The following is a 16299-nucleotide window of genomic DNA, read 5'->3' as shown; positions in this document are numbered from 1 at the left end:
AAAACTGCTGATCTCCTGGGGTTTTCATGCACAACTGTCTCTAGAGTTTACAGAGAATTATGTGAAAAACAAACAAAAAAAATCCTGTAAGTGGCAGTTCTGTGGGTGAAAACACCCAGTGAGAGAAGTCAGAGGAGAATGACCAGATTGGTTCCAACTGACAGGAAGGCAACAGTAACTCAAATAACCAGGTGTTCCAACAGTGGTGTGCAGAGGAGCACCTGTGAACGCACAATACATCGAACCGTCAAATGGATGGCCTACAGCAGCATCAGACCATGACCATACACTCTACTGGCCACTTTATTAGCACAAGGAGGTACCTAATAAAGTGGCCACTGAGTGTTGATTGTAATTATATTTTCTTTAAAAATAGAAGTAAAAGTGGAACAAACTTCAAATATAAATTGCATTTTAATATTGTTTTTTGTAAATTGTCCATCATGGGAGTGGTTCCTAAAGCAGTTAATTTTCTCTGCATCATTTATTCTGCTATTACTTTGCTGAAAAGTCATACCATTCAAATTTGCACATGCGTAAAGGAACTTAAATATTCCTGTCCAACAATACTGTTACTTGAAAATAGAAACTGTGTACAGGTATGTCATTGGCAACTGAGCTCTCCTTTGAAGACATCTCTTTGCAAATAGCGTGCAACTTCAGGCTCTCCACAGCATCAGAACATCATCCAGCAAACAGCTATCTTGGTATATTTTACTGACTCACTATGCCTTCCTCCATTCACTGGATCCGTTCAGATTGGCTCTACTGGGCCTCCTTAAGGTGGCAGAGAGAAAAAAATGAAGCACAAGCTAGTTAGTTCCCTGGCAAAGTCTTTGATAAAGTCGTGCACTTTATTTTTTTTCATCACGCAGGACACCAGCTTTGCTTGCTTGCTGATCTGACTCTATTCTCTCACACACAATAACGTAGTAGTAGTCTCTCGAAGTCAGAGGAAGACAAATGTGTTGTGCAGTCAACGTCTGTGGGTACACAATAACGTAGGAAGTAGTAAAAGATACTGCACTGGACACTTGTTTCTCTTTGTTGTGTATCCAGAATTTTGACACACAACTAATCCCTCACACAAGACTTTGGCTAAGGGCACCGATAAACTCCAATTATCCCCACCAACTGTCTTGAATAAAATGAAAACACATTCCTCCACTTGACATCTGCACATTCTCAAGTCGCACAATACATACTATTTCACAATGTGCTCCACATTCCTTTACTGACAGTTCACCCTCATCCACACAACCTTGCAATGCTTAGCAGGCAATAGAAGAAATGCTGGTTTTAAATACAATGTGTACTTACCATGTCATTATTCTTTCATTTTATAGAATATCAGCAAACAGACTCTGCTTTTGCTTTGGGACTTCTTCATTTAGATAGAGATTACTAACAAGATCTTGCCGGACCAAAGGGATCTGCATTTATGTCAGCTTGTAGCAGCAACTACTAAGTCCCTCTGTTCCTTTTAGAGAGTTTCTGCTTATCCGTGCATCTACTTCAGACTGAGCAATTCCTCTAATCCAGGCATCATTCCTGGGGCAACACACGCAAAATGCTGGAGGAACAGGCTGGACACCATCTCTGGAAATGAAAAACAATTGCCAGTTTGGGCTGAGACCCTTCTTCAGGACTGGAAAGTAAGGGGTGAAGACTCCAGAATAAAAAGGTGGGGGAGGGGAAGGCAGATGGCTAGAATGTGATAGGTGAAGTCAGCTGGGTAGAAAAGGTAAAGGGCCGGAGATGAGGGCATCTGATAGGAGAGGGGAGTGGACCATAGGAGAAAGAGAAGGAGGAAGGGCACCAAGGGGAGGTAATAGGCAGGTGAGAAGAGGTAAGGGGCTAGAGTGGGGAATAGAAGAAGAGGGGATGAAGGAGGGAATTTTTTTTTACTGGAAGTTTAAAAATCAATATTCATGCTATCAGGTTGGAGGCTATCCAAATGGAATATAAGGTGTTGCTCCTCCACCATGAGGGTGACCTCATTGTGGCACAAGAGGAGACCGTGCCTGACATGCCGGGATGGGAATTAAACTGTTTGGCCACTGGGGAGTTCCACTTTTGTCGGATGGTGCAGAGGTGCTTGACCAAGCTGTCCCCTGCTGAACTTTTCTGCAGCCCCTTCAAAAGCCCAACATTTTCCCTATACTATGGCAATTCAAACTGCGCAGAGTACTCCAAATATGGTCTAACCAAAGCTTTACACAAACAAGAGAAAATCTGCGGATGCTGGAAATTCGAGTATCACACACAAAATGCTGGAGGAACTCAGCAGGCCAGGAAGCTTCTTGGAAGAGTATAGTTGACGTTTTGGTCTGAAACTCTTTCCGACTGTACTCTTTTCCTAGATGCTGCCTGGCCTGCTGAGTTCCTCCAGCGTTCTGTGTGTGGTAATCAAAGCTTTATGCAGCTGCAACATCACTTGCCAATCTAATCACCCAGCTAGTAAAGGCTTATCTGCTGCACATCTTCTTCACCTCTATGTACCCGTATTGCCACTTTCCCAAGCAGCTATGGACTTGCATCCCTAGATCCCTATGTACGCCCATGCTCCGAATGGTCCTGCCATTTAATGCATACTTTTCTTTTATATTTGGCTGCCAAAGTGCAACATCTCATACTTGTATGCATTAAACACCATGTACTATTCCTCTGCCAATATTTCCAACTGTTCTATATCCTTCGCCAATCTTTCTATCAATAGCTTTTGTGGTGTCTGCAAACTTGCCTATCAGCCCATCTACATTTTTGGCTTTGTATGTCACAGACAGAAATCCCAGCACTGAGCTCTGCAGAACAGCACTGGCCACAGACCTTCAATCAGAAAAACATCCTTCCACCATGACTCTCTGTCCTCTCCAGCCAAGGCAGTTTCAATTCATTTTACCAAATCTTTTGGATCCTATGTATCTTAATCTCCTGGATCAGCCTACCATGAGGCGTCCATGTAGATAATATCCACTCCTCTGTCCTCATCCATCACGTCTGCTCCCTCTTGAAAACACTCAGTCAGATTTATAAAATGTAACCTCCCCCGCACAAAGCCATGCTGACTTTCCCTAACAAGTTTGTACTTTTCTGTATGTGAGTATGGCCAATCCCTAAGAGTCCTCCACCATAATTTCCAATAATAGTAAGGCTCCCTGTTTGAAATGAAGCAACAACATTAGCTATTCTCCAGACCTCTAGGATCTTGCCTGCGCCTACAGAGAACGCAAAGATCACTGTAAAATGGTTCAAATTCTCATTAAGTTTATTAAATTCAGCTTGTCCTTGAGTAAAATTCTTACCTTTTGAATGCTTCAGGAATTGAAACATTATTATATTAGGAACAAGACAGACTATTTAGCCTTTCAGCCTGCTGTTGCATTCAATTGGATTATGGCTGATCTGCACCTCCACTTATCTGTCTTTGCTGCAAACCCTTTGATCCTTTCACCAGCAAAACTTTATCTCCATCTTGAAGGCTCGATTTGATTGTGCAAAGACAACCTTTAAAGGGAGTGATTTTCTTGGTATGAAACAGTCCTCTCTGATTTGTTCTTCATTAGCATTGATGTTAAGATAAAGCCATCCTCTTTATCACTGTTAGGGGGTACTGTGGAATTAAGTGAATATAGTAGATATTAATTCAACCATGAAGCAGTCTTCAGTTTGTTATATTACTTCTGTTTAAACATACCTGGGTTAACAATGAAGAATCATATTCTGGAAGAATTAGTGAACTCTTATTTACAATAATAAACAAACATGTCTTAACCCAGCCACGTGCTGGAATATTCTAGCCATCCTGCGCATGCTCATTGCTCTGCCCAATCACATACTGGCACATCATTGCACGTGATATCACCACATCTTCCTTTCCTTAAAAGAAAAACAATTAACAACATTAATCAAAGCAAATACATAATTCAACAAGTCTCTATCAGTCTCTCTGTGGGTTTACGAACACAAGTAGACCATCTAAGTGGTACACACAGTTCTTGTGTTTCCTAGTTATTATTTCCATGTTTTGTCTCACCTTCATCAGATAACTGAATCTCTGAAGTTGGCTCTTTCTTGAGGTCTTTGCGATTTCTTCGTCAGCCACGGCCGCCCCTTACTCCCCTTAGGATCTTTCTTCCTCTTTGGAATGAACCGATCCTGCACCTTCTGCATTATTCCCAGAAATACCTGCCATTGTTGTTCCACTGTCTTCCCTGCTATGGTATTGTTCCATTGAACTTTGGCCAGCTCCTCCCTCATAGCTCCATAGTTCCCTTTGTTCAACTGTAATACTGACACATCCGATTTTCCCTTCTCCTTCTCAAATTGTAGGTTAAAACATATCATATTATGGTATCATATATGTCATGTTCTGTTCCAGACACTTCTCCTGTATCTGTCTCACTGCGAAGATCATATTGACAGTGCTGCGTTCGGGACGAACGCCGCATTGCGACTCGGGAAGGTTCTCCTCTGACACTGTTGGAATCAGTCTGTTGAGGATGATGTGGGCGAGGATTTTTCCGGCAATGGAAAGTAGTGAGATGCCTCTGTAGTTTCCGCAGTCGGTCCTTGAACCTTTATATTTGTAGAGGGCGATTATCGTTGCTTCTCTGAGGTCAGGGGACATCTCTTCTTCATCCCAAATGCTACATTATAGAGCAAGTGAGGTCAGCATCCAGGTCAGACAAACAGCCACTGGCAGTGCTGGTCACACACGGATATATACAAAAGGTTTATTGGGGGCCAGTAATGCAATATGTTAATGGACATGGGGTCTTCACTCTCAGTAACTGATCTACCCTTGCCCACGACTGGGGAGATTTGCATTACCAGTGCATGGGGTGAAACTTGGAGGGCAGAGAGAAGTCAGCTTCAGGTGCTTGAGATTGAGAGAGTTCAGCTTCCTGTGGATTTTTGGGTGTGCCCAAACAATGACGCAACTGTCCAAGTAAGGCTCGTGCTAGCATTGACTCAGGTAAGGAAGAATAAACATGGACAACACGGGGATAGCAAACGTGTATGATCCCCAGAACAGACAACACGGCTAACAGATAGATGGCAGCCCCAAGCAGGGACAGGAGATGGGACAGTGAGTATGAATCGTGTCAGGAACACATAAGGGTAAGGGCCAAACATGGTCAGGAAATGTTAAAAGCAGTACAGCTGCCTGCAGAGGTAGCAGCAATTAAAGTAAAGACCTCCAGAAAGGGGAGAGTGAGATGCAGAAAGGGAATGAGTGTGCTGATGACAGGACAAGGCGAGCCGTGAATAAAGTTTAAAGTACAACAGTAACTATAGTTTGCAATGAAGGCTGGTTCTTGGTGGTCAATGATTAGTTGTATAGATCCAAGTCAAGGCAGAGACAAGTTCTACAACCTCAATGGCAAGGCAGACTGAGAAAGAGAGAAGAAATAACACACCATGCCCGAAGGCCCCAATCCAGCTGAATGGGGAGTGAACACAAATAGGCTGGGCCTTTTCAGTAGTTGAGCCAGCAATCAAAAGGACAGTCTGTGACGGGGTGCCATCAGGGCAAGGTCCTTGCAGCTATTCGAACAGAAGAAGAAGAAGTAGAAAGCCCTTAACTCCAAGTGGAGTCATCGGGATGCCGTTGTGATGGCGTTTTCTCAGCAGGCTTTCTTATTTTTACAAGGCTGAGTTGCCAGCTCGACGCTCAACCCAGCACGGATGGAAAGCTTGCAAGGGAGCCGGCTGGATTCAAACCCAGGAGCCTTTGGTGATGCCACTACACCACCAGCTGGCTATTTGAACAAGGACCACCCCAAGCCCTCCAGTAGATAGATCAAAAAGGCTGGTTGTCAAGATCATTCTGATAATGTTCTGTCATGGCAGGGAATATAAACTATTGTCTGTGAGCCTGAAACAAAGTTACCTTGATCCTATCCACAGAGTAAGTACAGTACCCATAGCCACTGCTGAGTTTTAGCTCTCAGAGAATAAAGGGGAGAAGGTAAGGATGTGATTTAACTGTAACGAGCCAGCAGGGAAGGAGACAAGCCCACAAATGACAAAGTTGCAATTTAAAGACTGGTTGACATTGAGGTGACAAAAGTACCCAAAAAGAGATCATCAAATTTCTGGAACATTTTATTGCCATCTCAGCTTAGTCTTGTAATTAGGGATGATAGAGTAGCTGTAGATGCACGTAGGGACATGATAGGTTAATAATTGGGGAAGGGTTCCAAAGTGAAGGGAATTTTTGCTGCCCATTTTTGGATCCTCTTTAAAGTTTGGCCTTTCTGGGACAGATTTCTGTCCTGGGCCAAGAGGAGGTAACGTTAGGGAGTATTCTGGACTTGGGTGAATATAGCAGTGATGAATTCAAACAAGAAACAGTCTTCATTTCTTAATGTGGATTGTAAATTGTAGTTAAATACACACTTTTGCCAAAAGAACGGGCTCGGCCACAGACTAAGAGATATGGTTTGCAAAACAGGATGATGAGGTGTTTGCATAGGCATGAGACAATGGGTTTGCGTCAAACCAGGCAACACGGCTAAGTTACTTGCACCATCGTGACTTGAGTTCAAGCTGGTAGACCAGATGGATGTTTTCATTTAGTGTATCAAACATGGCATAGGTATAGACAATTGATAGTTCTTGTGCACTTATGAAATTTGTGTAAGCTGCCCAGTAGACTTACTCAAAAGGATACAAACTGCTGCACAATTTTAAAACTAGATTTGACTAAATGCCAGAATATAGGGTTAAATTATGTAACTGCATTGTGAGTTGGAGTGTGATTACTATCAGATTACTTACATTGGAATTACCTAAACTGCCTATACATTTCAATTGCCCATTTCCCAGCTGTTCATGTTCTTTGCAAGGCTGTATATAAAAATTATTTTTGTTAATGCAATTGAATTAATTGAAGGAAAAAAAAATTCTAGTTGGAAAAACATTTTCAGCTACTGATGTCATTATCTAATGAGCATTAACTGTACAACTATAATATACTGTAAATTCCAGTGACAAGGTTTGTGTACAATATTCAGCAAAGGTCTTTATGTTTCAGACTTGCATCCTACGGAATGCACTTACTTTATGGACTATGAAATAGAGATGCAGCTTTCGGAAGGGTCTTAAACCTATGATTATTTTGATGGAAAGAATTACAAGTAAGAAATATGATTCATAGTTATTGTTGACATTATACAAGTGAAATTCTATAATTATTACAATACTCCTTAACTTAGTTTTGTATTGGCACTATCAATATTATTTTCAGATAAAAACCCACATGAAGTTTTAATTAAATGGATCACTAAGTGTAGAACAAGAAATAAACACATTTGGGATTAACTGATTCTGATAAGAATCCTACTACTGCTTTGTCATTACATGATTGAAGTAGTAATATAAAAGGTTTAGAAATGTTTGTTGTAGGATGTCTTCTTTTATAATACCTCTTGCAAGGTCTGGCCTTCAGTCTGGTAGACTTGGGGTGGGTTCAGCATCATCCAGTAGCGTTTTCATCCATTGTGATGATGCGTTTTGAGAGGTTGGTCATGAAACATATCAATTCTCGCCTGAGGGATGACTGTACCCACTCCAATTTGCTTACAGTCATAACAGGTCAATACCAAACACCATTTCATTGGTTCTTTACTCAGCTCTGGGACACCTGGACAATGAAGAAATGTGCATCTGGATGCTCTTCAATGACTGCAGCTTAGTGTTTAATGCTATCATCCCCACAAAATTAATCACCTAGCTCCACTAACCTGGACCTCAATATCTCCCTGTGCAACTGGATTCCAGACTTCCTCACTTGCAGAGCCCAATCAGTACTAAACTGCAACAACACCTTATCCTATGGGCAGGCGTGCCTTATTCTGATTGTTGAAAGTCACTTCCATTGTGATTGGCTAGTTTAGAGACTGCAGCTGCTTTTCCTATTGGGTGGCAACCTGGTGTCCAGTTTCAAATATCCAGTGTATGTAAAAAAGCATGTAGAAGGGGTTTGCTCTCTTCTTCCTTTGTTTATGGCAAGGATGCAGAAGACAATTGAGAAGGGATCCTCTACATGAACTTTTAACTAAGAATGTTTGTTGAATGTGAGTTTGTTTGTTGAATATTCAGGTTCATATTATCTGTAACCTGGGGAAAGCAAATGTTTGGTAAATAAATTATTACTATACCTACTTGAAGTCAGTGCATTTCCTGCCTCAGTTGCCAGACCTGCGAACTTGATTGAATGTTACATATTTCCACCACACTCACCATCAGCACAGCTGCACCACAAGGCTGTGTGCTTTGCCCCCACTCTACTGACTTTATACCTATGATTGTATGTTTAGGCACAACTCCAATGCCGTATTTAAGATTGCCCATGACACTACTGTTGGCAGAATCAATGGTGGAGATGAATTGGCATGTAGGAGGCAGATTGAAATTCTGGTTGAAGGCGCGGAACAACAACCTCACACTTTTCAACAGGAAAACAGAAAAGTGTATAATTGACTGCAGAGGAAGAAGCTGGAGGTCCATGTGCCAGTTCTCATTAGGGGAATGAAAATGCAGATGATTAAATACCTTGGTGTTAACATATCAGAGGATCTGTCCTGGGACCAGCATCTAAGAATGCATAGCAGCTATTTCTACTTTCTTAGAAATCTGCATAGATTCGACATGTTATCTAAAACTTTGACAGACTTCTAAGGAGGTACAGTGGAAAGTATCTTAACTAACCATGTCAGGACCTGGTATGGAAATGCCAATGCTCAGGAAGGGAAAAGACTACAGAAAGTGTTTTTTTTTAGCTCAGTGCATCACAGTCAAAACTCTCCCCACCACTGAGTACATTTACATGGAGCTTTGCTGGAAGAAAATGGAAACCATTGTCAAAGACCCCCACCATCCAGGACATTCTCTCTTCTCACTAATACCATCAGGTAGGATGTACAGACTCCTTGGTTCCTACATCACGGTTCAGCAACAGTTATTAGCCCACGACCATCAGGCTCCTGAACCGGTGTGGATAACTTCACTCAACACAACTCCGAACTGATTTTATGACACAGACTCACTTTCAAGGACTCTTTACAATTCATGTTTTGAGCATTATTTTATTTGCACAGTTTGTCTTCTTTTGCACATTGATTGTTTGTCAGTCTTTATGTATAGTTTTTCATAAATTCTATTGCATTTTGTTATTTTCCAGTAAATGCCTGCAAAAATTAATCTCAAGGTAGTATAATTTGATAATAAATATATCTTCAACTTTAAGCTTTGGTAAGTGCGGGGGGAGCTGTAACATTCTTTGAAGGTAAAAAGGGACTGCAGATGCTTGAATAGCCTCAAAGAGTCATAGAACACTAATGCACAGAAACAGGCCCTTCAGCCCAACTATTAATCTGCTTAGCCCGATTGACTTGCACCCAGACCATAGCCTTCCATATTTCTTCCATCTATGTACCTATCCAAATTTCTCTTAAACGTTGAAATCAAACCCCCATGCACCATTTCTGCAAGCACCTCCTTCTACACTCTCAACAACCTTGGAGTGAAGAAGTTTCCCCTTTTCAACCTTAACCCATGACCTCTAGTTGTAGTCTCACCCAACCTCAGTCGAAAAAGCCTGTTTGTGTTTACCCTACCTACAGATACGCCCCATCATTGTGTATACCCCTGTCAAATCTCTCATCATTCTACTATGTTCAAGGGAATAAAGTCCTATCCTATTCAACCTTTCCCTATAACTCCGGCAAAATCATTGTAAATTTTCTCCACATTCTTTCAATCTTATTTGCATCTTTCATGTAGATAAGAGACCAGAACAACAATACTCCAAATTAGGCCTCAGCAACATCTTATACAACTTCAACATAACATCACAACTCCTGTATCCATAAACTGTGATTTACGAAGGTAAATGTGCCTAAAGCTCTCTTTATGAATCTGTGTACTTGTGATACCACTTTCAAGGTGTCACAGGTAGACACCTGTATTCTGCGTTCCCAGGTCTCTTTGTTCTATCATATTCCTCAGTGCCCTACTGCTCACTGTGTAAGACCTACTCTGATTAGTTCTCCCAAAGTGCAACATCTCACACAATGTCTGCATTAAATTCCATCTGCTATTTTTCAGCCCATCTTTTCCAGCTGGTCCAGATCACACTGCAAGCTTTGTTAGCCTTCTTCGCAGTCTACTATGCCCCAATCTTGGTGTCATCTGCAAATTTGCTCATCCATTTTACCACATCATCATTCAGATCGTTGATATAGATGACAAACAGCAATGGACACAGTACCATTCCCTGCAGCATACCATTAGTCACAGGTTTCCAGTCAGAGAGGCAACCATCTACTACCACTCTCTGGCTTCTACCACAAAGCCTATGTCTAATCCAATTTACTACCTCATCCTGAATGCCTGATCAACTTCCCATGTGGGGCCTTGTCAAAGGCCTTGCTAATGTCTATGTAGCCAATGTCCTCTGCCTGGCCCTCAAAACCTTTCCTGGTAATTTCCTTGAAAAACTCTATATGATTGGTTAAATATGACCTACCAGACGCAAAGCCACGTTGACTACACTTAATCTGTCCCTGTTTGTCTAAATATTTAAATACCATGTCCCTTAGAATATCTTCCAATAATTTTTCCACAACTGATGTCAAGCTTACCAGCCTATAATTTCATGGTTTATTTTTAGAGCCTTTCTTCAACAACTGAATGACTTTGGCTATCCTCCAATCCGCTGGCACCTTACCCATTGCTAAGGACATTTCAAATATCTCTGTTAGGGCCCCTGCAATTTCTGCACTAGTGTCTCACAAGGTCTAAGGGAACACCTTGAATGCCCTGGGGATTTGTGCAACCTATTTGCCTCAAGACAGCAAACACCTCCTCTAAAAACTCTATAGAAACCATGATCTCACTGCTGTTTTGCTTCACTTCTATAGACTTTGTGTTTGTCTGCTGAGTAAATATATATGCAAAAAATCCAGTTAAGATCTCTCCATGCATAGATGACCACTCTGATCTTCAAGAGGACCAGTTTTGTCCTTTGCTGTCCTTCTGCTCTTAGCATATCTATAGAAGCCCTTGGGATTATAAAACAAAATCAGATTGCTGGAAGAACTCAGTAGATTGAAACATTAAGACCATTCATCAAGATGCATCCTCATATAAGATTTTGAACTGAAATGTCGCCCTACACCTGTTGCCTCTACAGACGCTGTTTGTCTTACTGAGTTCTTCCACCATTTGTTTTTTGTTTTAACATTACTCCTATCAACAATTATGTTGTGTTCAGCTTGCAGTTAACAGTAAAGAGTACAACTATTGAGATACTGCTCTATCAATCATGTCCATTTTGACTGTATTTTAGAAACTACTAACGTTTAATTCCACAATGCAATTTTCTGTCTACAGCCCTGTGCCTTCCTCTGCTTCGGTTGTTTATCTAATTTCCTCATTAATATAAAAGGTCCCAAGCTCACCTACTCCCCGTGCTGAGATATTTCATGCTCTGACAAACTTCTACACAACAGTTCTTTCTCAAATCTCTCTCCTCACTCTCTTGACGGCAATTTCAAATAGATAATCCCTTGTCTCTAGTTTTTGACCTAGAGTTAATGATCTTTCCTATTCACACTGTCTCCAATGTCTTAATATGGTCAAGAAATTAATTGTTCCAAATATGTTTGCATAGCCATTCGGCTGAGGAGTATGGTCTGTCATAATAAAACCCCCAGTATTATTTTAAGTGATTTGAAAAATGTTACCATACTGGGCTTTGAGTTATTATAATGAACATTTCCTGGTAATGGTAATTCATTCTGTAATGAACATCAGCAGTAATCTTGGACAGGCTCACAGAATTATACCCAGATATTCTTACTGCGTTATTAGACAAATTAAGAGAGAGATTTAACTCAGGAGCTCCTTCTGCAAGTTTGCCTGTAATACAGCATAAAGAGCAGTCCTCTTCTGTCCTGGTCCAAAGGGTAACAGCCTGAAATGTAACACAAGAGGTTCTGCAGATGCAAGAAATTCAGAGTAACAGACACACACACACACACACAATGTTGGAACGTAGCAGGTCAGGCAGCATCTATGGAGTGGAATATGCAATATTTCATACCAAAACTCTTCATCAGGACTGGAAAGGAAGGGGGAAAAGCCGGAATGGTGGGGGAAGGGGAAGACATATCACGTTGGCAGGTGATAGGTGAGGTGTTAGGTAGGTTAGAGTAGATGAAATGAGGAGCTGGGAGTTGCTAGATGGAAGAGGTGAAGGACTGAAGAAGGAGGGGTTTGATGGGAGAGGAGAGTGGACCACAGGAGAAATGGAAGGAGGGGCACCAGATGGAAATGACAGGCAGGTGAGGAGAAGGGTAAGGGGGGCAGAATAGGGAATGGCAAAAGAGAGCGGGGGGGGGGGGGGGTGTAGAAATTACCAGAAGTTAAAGAATTGGATATTCCTGCCATCAGATTGGAGGCTACCCAGAGGAGATGTTGCTCCTCCAGCCTGAGGGTGGTTTGGCCTGGCAGTAAATGGCCTGAAATGTGAACCATTTATTTCTTCAGATACTGCCTGATACACTGAGTATTTACAGTTAGTTTTGTCTGCATCCAAAAGTATTTTAGTTTATTTTCCTCTTATAACATATTTGTTTTCCAATGTGTACTTAACAATCCGGTTTAGAAATGAACATTTCATTGGGAAGCCCATTCCAAGCTTAACTAGTTTTGAATTTTCTACTCACTTCACAAGATTACAGACGTTTAGTCGTTCTTTCTAAAGAAGTATGGCATTTTTCATTTCTGTATTTGACGTCTTGGGCGAGCCTCTGGGTTTCGGATGTGTGCGGTAATGTAGCGTTCTGTAATTCTTTGCAGCTTTTGGAGGAGGTTCTATTGGAACCTAGGGGGAGCCATTGCTCAGTAATCGGAATGCAAAAGAAACGGAATTATCAACTTCTAACACAGGATCATCCCAATCTTGCGCTCCCTCCTTCGCAAGATCCACATGTACACGTGGTGAAACCAAACAGTCTCCTCCCGCAAGTTTCTTTCTTCTGTGCAGTGGCAACGTTCTGCCAATCACAGTGACTTCATGAAATACGTCCCGTGTTTTCAATAATTCTCCCAACCTCCCGGCCCCTGGTTCGCTGTCTCCGATTCGGTGACACGAAGTGAGGACCAGCTGAGCAAGGCACCGAGGCAGCGCTGCCCGCACCTTCCCTGGCAGCCCCAATGCGCTGGCACAACGCAAAGCCGCAGTCCACAGTAGCCGCTTAACTTTAAAGCGAAAACCGGACAAGTTTCTGACACTTTGAAGTGTGCAATGGATTACTTCCGTGGAACATTTTACTTTGTCCTTATATTCTTTATTCGAGCTGAAGGCCTTTATGTAGCCCCGCATACAGGTATGTTTGGGCGGTTTGGCTTTTTATGTCTGTTCATACATAGTTTTGTAAGAGTGAACGGAACCGGATTTCCATCGCGATTTCGCGCGGACAGTGTAGTTTTTGAGTCTGTGGGCTTCGGATCTTTTGTTATCGAGAAATGTATATACCCCGGTAACAAAATGTATATTTTTACGCATCATAATCGAATTATCTGTTGGCGAAGTACAGTAACAACGAGGCTGTGCCGTTGCAAACTCCAAAGCTACTGTAAAATAATGACTGACCTAATGCACTCATGTTGATAGTTTAATCACACATGTAGTCTGGAGGTTTCACGGTTTCTGTTTGTTGCAGAGTTACTTCAGGAGAAATTAACGGGCTACGAGTTGGTGACTCCAAGCAGTACAGATGTGCAGGGCAGGTTTCTGTCCCTCGCTGTGTCAGCATCTGGCAAGAGACGGTGGAAAAGGCATAGCGGGAGTTTTCAGCGAGCTCCGGCTGACGGACAGTTGTACTATAATGTCACTGTGTTCGGGCAGAAATTTCACCTCCGGCTGAAGCTGAATTCGAAGCTGGTGGCACCTGGGGCGACAGTGGAGTGGCAAGACACCAATGTCACTCGCAAGGAGCCTCTGCGTGGGGACTGCGCCTACTCCGGAGATATCACTGATATACCGGGGACTTCTGTCGCCATCAGCAACTGCGATGGGCTGGTAAGCAACATTCCGACACGCCTTCAACAAGCGGGTTCATTAACCCCTACAGCGCCGAACCTTCCATCTATTTTGCAGCATAAAATTCAACCTACGTGATGGGCAAGATAGATAATTTAAAACGCCGGTTAGGATATTATTTGGTTGCTGTTAATACTCTGGAAGATATCCAAATCGTATGTTGAATGTTTTCCAGAGGTATAGGTGTTGGTACATTCAAACTTCCCCCAATGCCAACATAAACGATATTTAACTTCATATTCAACTTAATAGGTAGTGGATCACTTATTCATAGAAAATATATTATGGCCAAGGATATGCTTATACTATCAAACTGCGATAAAGGAATTATTTCTATTCTCAATTAATAGCTATTGAAAGGACTTTAATATAATTTACTTTAGCTGTCTTTGTATTTAATGCAGATCATGTTTATCATCAAATGCCATTTTGTGAATACCAGGTCTGAGGGGTTCCTGTCTATGCCTGCCAATCTGACAGATGGTCACACCCTCTCTAGGTGATAATGCTCTTCCCAAAATTCTTCAGCTTTATGAATGCACTGAAATGGTGTCTATCACTCCATACCTCCTTTCCCAGAATTATTCTGCTGTTGGCATTTCTTTGCATTTTTTCCCTTTCAGTATTTGACTCTCTTGCCATGTTAGACAAAGTTAATGGTGCATTTAGAAAAATAAACTTTAAGATTTCACTGTTCACCTAACATTAAACAGTAAGAACACAACAGATAAACTCCATATTTTCAGTATCTTCTTCTAGCTGTTTGCATCTTTGCTCTGAAGCAGCATTTTGAGTCTTTTTCTCTGTCTGGCATTTGTTACTCTTCCCTGTTCACAAGATCTATTTAAATCTACCACCCTAACTCTCTTGATAATCTATAATCATGTCTGAATTTGTCAGCTCTGGATTACTCCCTTGGCCGTCTATTAGTGATATCTGCATATAACACTGTATTGCTGCACCTTCTGCTTCTCAGGAAATAAGTGTGTGGAGTCCTGTTTTTATTTATTAATTTTTTGGTGTTGCTCGTAAGGCAGTACTTATTTCCTATGTATACTTGTTCTGCTAGGAAAGGTGCTCTTTATTCTGTTTTAATGTGGTAGGTATTAAACAAAGACTTGCAAGACTACTTCAGAGAACAATTATGAGCCAACTGCATATAGTGACATACAAGTCAAATCAGAAACTACCCTGAAAGACATGATTGAAGCCAAATGGGCTTATCCAGTCTAGTTATTTTATGATCAGTATTGCCTAAATTATTATTTTTTTTTAAACTTTGATTTTTTTAATTAACTGAATTGAAATTCCACATCTATCATCGCTGGATTATTGATTCCAGGCTTCTGGACCACCGGTTCTTGTAACTTAACCACAGCAGTATGATTATGTGGCAATATTTTCTTAAACCATTTCCAACAATGAAGATGGGAAGTAGTATAATTACATATCAAGACTGGGCTATGTTTGAATTAAACAGCGATTTAAAAAATATATAATATGCATGTGGCTTTTGTATGGTTGCATGGATACCAACTAAAATATTCGTTTCAATGCATTTAAATTTCACAGTGTTAAAGTTGAAGCTAAGTTGCAAAATCTGTAAAATTAAATTTATTCTAACACCTATCTTTAGATCCAAACAAATGCATTATATATATCATATATAGAGTAAATGAGTTGAAAAGTGTGGTTTAGTATCAGACTAAGAGGTAGTAGACATAGCCCTTGGTTTAAGAATCTGTGTTGAGGAGGCATGAAACATTCTGAAAGAGGACCTAAGATGAATGTGATAATGATCAAACTTGGAACAATTTCAGCTATGCTTATAACATATTATGACTGATGGAAAAATTGTAAATTTGTACCATGTTTATCCCTTTAAAGCATACTTACAAATTCTGAAACTTCCCTTTGATGCTTGTGATAGAATCAATTTGTAATTTCCTCCCTAACAAAAGGAAAGTATTATTCTGAGTTGCTACGTAGTATATTGCATTTATCGTAAGACTACATTGGGAGAAGATTGAAGCTGGAACTGTAACCAGGGCTTTATAAGTTGCAGGCTAATATTTAATTGTCTGCTAGTATCCAATAAAAATAAGTCTTTTTCTTTTGTCTTCACCAAACAGTAAATGGAAATGTTAGCATTCACAAGTCATTGCAGACACTGAGATTTA

The 16299-nt window shown here is 41.1% G+C and overlaps 1 protein-coding gene and 1 long non-coding RNA gene across 2 annotated transcripts in view; one reads left to right on the top strand and one right to left on the bottom strand.

Moving 5' to 3' along the window:
• Positions 1-395: 395 nt before the first annotated feature.
• On the bottom strand, positions 396-13061 carry LOC140739330 (uncharacterized). The gene is made up of 5 exons (XR_012101605.1): positions 12741-13061; positions 3698-3879; positions 3306-3613; positions 1321-1599; positions 396-983 (listed from the first exon to the last, which is right to left on the bottom strand). It is a non-coding gene; the product is annotated as an uncharacterized lncRNA (long non-coding RNA).
• Positions 13062-13281: 220 nt separating this feature from the next.
• Positions 13282-16299, top strand: part of LOC140739329 (A disintegrin and metalloproteinase with thrombospondin motifs 2-like) — a 287752-nt gene continuing 284734 nt past the window's right edge. Inside the window, exons 1-2 of the mRNA XM_073067527.1 lie at positions 13282-13403; positions 13740-14098. Of these exons, the coding sequence (XP_072923628.1) occupies positions 13322-13403; positions 13740-14098 (441 nt within the window). The 5' untranslated portion in view covers positions 13282-13321. The remainder of the gene's footprint in view (positions 13404-13739; positions 14099-16299) is intronic.

The sequence above is a fragment of the Hemitrygon akajei genome, chromosome 15 (genome assembly GCF_048418815.1).
Source record: "Hemitrygon akajei chromosome 15, sHemAka1.3, whole genome shotgun sequence".
NCBI lineage: Eukaryota > Metazoa > Chordata > Chondrichthyes > Myliobatiformes > Dasyatidae > Hemitrygon > Hemitrygon akajei.
Note: the sequence above shows the minus strand (reverse complement) of the source record. Positions and strands in the feature narration are given on the sequence as shown.